The sequence below is a fragment of the Caenorhabditis briggsae genome, assembly GCF_000004555.2.
Source record: "Caenorhabditis briggsae complete genome, chrV, whole genome shotgun sequence".
NCBI lineage: Eukaryota > Metazoa > Nematoda > Chromadorea > Rhabditida > Rhabditidae > Caenorhabditis > Caenorhabditis briggsae.
In genome coordinates, this window is record NC_013488.2 from 15388061 (window position 1) to 15391887 (window position 3827).

Here is a 3827-nt window from a genome sequence, read left to right on the forward strand (position 1 = left end):
GGAGCCTAAATTGCAACTCTGGCACGGTTTTGCCGCACGGTTTTTCTCGACTCCGCCCACTTTCCCCGGTTTTTTTCTTTCCCCGGAATTTGCGGGGTCTCCCTTTCGAGACTGTCAAGGACAAGGATTGCTCGCTCGGCTTTTCCTCGTGTACGATTCTCGGACAAATTGCCCCAGTTTTTGAAATTGTAAACAACATCATTTTCGTCGAATTTTTCGAAATTCCGCATCGATTTTTCGGTTCCGTGCCCCCAAAACTACCCAAACATCGTAGTTTCCCGAGCTTTTTCTATCAAAATTCAAATTTTTATGATTCCCGCCAATTCGAAATTCGGCTTTTGCGCTCTGTTGCCAACTTTGTTTACAACTTTTTCCAGCTTTTTGTTTACAAATTGACCTATTTTAAGAAAAATGTAAACAAATTTGTTTACACAATGGATTTTCGAAATCTCATTCATTCACTTTGATTTCATCTGAGATTGTGACCAACGAACAAATCTCATCTTCAATTGCGGTGAGTAAAATTCAGTGTATTTATGACATAAATTTCTCAATTTTCCAGAATTCACAGCAAATCAACATGGAGAAAGTTAAGAAAAACGCCGTCGAAGCCAAGGACGCAGTAGCCGGAGCGGTGAGCCGATTTCAAAACAAACCTCATTTTCATACCGTTTACTTTTCAGTTCAGCCACGCTGGCGAAAAGATTGGCGACGCCTACGACAGCACCAAGAAAACCGCTTCTGATGCGGCTCATGCAGCTAGTGACAAAGCTGGAAACGCATGGGACACAACGAAGGACAAGGTTGCTGACGCCAAGGACAACGTCGAGGTAGAGAAGCTTCCAGAAGGAGTATTTTTCTAAATATGATTTTTTCCAGAACAAAGCCGGCGACATCTACAACTCTTGCAAAAACAAGGTTGGAAATGCATGGGATGCTACCAAGCACAAGGCTCATGATGCCAAGGAGGCAGCTAGCGACGACGCTTCTGACAAAGCCAATTCGCTTAAAGAGAAGACCGGAGACAAGGTGTCTGGAGCTTGGGAGGTTGCCAAGGACAAGGCTCAAGACAAGGCTGACGACTACAAAGAACGTTGTAGTGAGGCTAAGGACAGAGCTCTCGGCCAACCTCACGGTCCTCTCGAGACTGTCAAGGACAAGATCGGAAGTGCTTGGGAGGCCACCAAGGAAAAGGCTCAGGATGTTGTCGATTCCTTCAAGGGACACGCTACTGACTCCAAGGACAGTGCTCAAAACAAGGCTGCCGATGCTTACAACTCGGGTAAGGACGCTGCTAGAGACGCTTGGGATGCAACCAAGAACAAGGCCGAGGAGCTTAAGGACAACGCTCAAGACAAAGCAGACGACTACAAGGAGCGCTGCAGTGAGGCCAAGGACAGAGCTCTCGGTCAACCTCACGGACCATTCGAGACTGTCAAGGACAAGATCATCGAAGTCAAAGACAGAGCCACTGGCCAGCCTCACGGACCTCTCGAAACCGCCAAGGACAAGATCGAAAGTGCTTGGGAAGCAACCAAGGAAAAGGCTCATGAAGTCGTCGATTCCTTCAAGGGACACTAGGAACCAAGTTCCCTTGTAACAAATATATGTTTACTGTGTAAATAAACCGGTTTTTATGTAGTTCTTAAATTATTGACATTTGAAAATCCAGGTTCTGGAAAATGTTTCTTTTTTTTTTTTTTGATTTTCAGAATTTTCGTCTTACGGATCGGTTCCGAGCTCCCCAATTGGTTTCAAAATGCCTGGCAAGCTTTATTTTCAGCCAAGGAGCCGGTCTTGAATACTAATGAGGGAACGAAGCGTTCGAAATTTAAGTAGAGTGGGAAAATTTATATATTTTTGCTCTGGAGCCAAAAGAAACAAGTTCTCCTCGCTTTTCAGGCATTTTTACACTTTTTTCGGCTCCAAATTCTCCCAGACAACAACACCTCTCCCTTGTTTCTAATATGTTTCCCCCGAAAAACCAAAACCAATCATTTTCGTTGCCCCACTTCCTCTTTGGTGTTTTCTCTCTCCGTTCAATCTTTCAATTTTCTTCTTTTTCTTGCAAAACAAAAAAGAGTACACTGTCCTCTCCCACACATCAAAATGAGCACCAAAGAGGAAAATTTAGGGAGAAGAAGGTGCAGAAATGGAGTCGCAACCAATTTTGAGAAGGCATCAATTATTATTTTTTTTTTTTTTTTGAGGATTTCTGGGCTCAAGAATTACAGTAGTTTAATGGTTTTTTGCTATACGATTGTTAGAAGCGGAAAAGGGCGAAAATAAGAAAATTGATCGTTTTTTCAAGAAAAAACCTACAATTTTAGCGATTTTCCAGAGAAAAACTAATTTTTTGTTCAATTTTTGGGGAATTTTTAGACCTTTTTAGGTTTTTTCAGCTATTTTCAAAGATTTTTTTTTCAATTTTTCCAGTTTTTTCGTTAGAATTTTGATGGAACGGTGTTTGGTTATTGTATATTACTGTAGATTACTGTGGAAAAAACTAATTTCCTTTTGTAGTTTTTTGTCTGCATTATGACGTAATTTTGTTTGCAAAAATACAATTCTACAGTAATCTTTGCAAACAACATCCTGTCAAATTTCAAAAAATTTGAAAAAATCGAAAAAAATCTTTAAAAATAGCTGAAAAACCAAAAAGGTCAGAAAAATTTTCAAAATTGAATGAAGATAAGTGTTTCTCTCGTAAATCGCAAAAAAACCGAGAATTCGTAAACTAAAATATTTTCGGTGATGTTATTTATCGTTGTGGGACCTTCGGCCTCGGCCGCCGGCGCTTCTCTTCCACAGCTTAGAATTTTTGTACCAAATTAATAGGCTTCAGATGAAAAACCTCATTTTTCTTCCACTGGAACATTTAAACAATAGCTCCAAATTCAAAAATATGACGAATAATTTTCGGGGACTTCAAACTAGAATTTTTCTACGGAATTCTGAACATTTTGAAAATTTTGAATACCAAGCTCTTTGGCCTACTTCCTACTCTCATCTTTCGATTTCTCTTGAACCGCTTCAGAAAATTTTCTGCAGAAGATTGTACAGTTTTTATTTTTAAGATACACAAAAAGAAGGAAAGAAAGAAAGATATTGCACAAATTGAAGGCACTTATTTTTATATAATTCTCCTCTCGAAAAGTTCTTCCTACTTCGTTTTTTTCTACAGTATTCCCTCCCAACTGCAATAAATTCGTTTAGTGGTGTTAGAAGGAAGAGAGGAGGGCAAGAAGCAATAATTTTTTCTGAATTCTTTTTTTTCAGAATCTCGATGTCGTTTCTTTTTTCTTCAACGTCATCTAATATTATATTATTCTTCTTCCTTTTGCTTTCTTTGTTGTTTTTATTTCCTTTTGTTCATTTTTTCCTATTTTTTCGAACTGTTTCTCCAAGAGTTCACTTCTAGCTCAATTATCTCAACTTCTATTAGAGATATCAAAAATTTGTCTACTGATAAAATATTTAACATAATATCAGAAATGTTTTGTCAGTTGACACATTTTCTATTTCTCTTACAGGAGTTGGGATAATTGAGCTCAAAGTGTGCCTACCATATTTGCTCGTATACATAGAATCCCACACTATACGTGCACCTTGAGCTCAATTATCTCGGTTCCCATGATAGATATCAAAAATTTGCTAATTGATAAAATGTTTGTCAAATTATTTCCTTCATTTTATCAGTTGACAAATTTCAGATATTTCTTACAGTTACCGAGATAATTGACCTCAAAAATAGACGTATATCTATTGGAGCTGATGACCTTCAAATTCCAAAGAAAACATTTTCTGGGAAACAATTTCTCGGAGAA

At 38.5% G+C, this 3827-nt stretch overlaps 1 protein-coding gene across 1 annotated transcript in view; it reads left to right on the forward strand.

Moving 5' to 3' along the window:
• Nucleotides 1-1581, forward strand: part of CBG04827 — a gene marked incomplete at both ends in the record, with an annotated part of 2227 nt that extends 646 nt beyond the window's left edge. Inside the window, 3 exons of the mRNA XM_002637956.2 lie at nt 563-634; nt 684-851; nt 880-1581. Coding sequence (XP_002638002.2) covers nt 563-634; nt 684-851; nt 880-1581 — 942 coding nt within the window. The remainder of the gene's footprint in view (nt 1-562; nt 635-683; nt 852-879) is intronic.
• Between the last annotated feature and the right edge of the window lie 2246 nt (nt 1582-3827).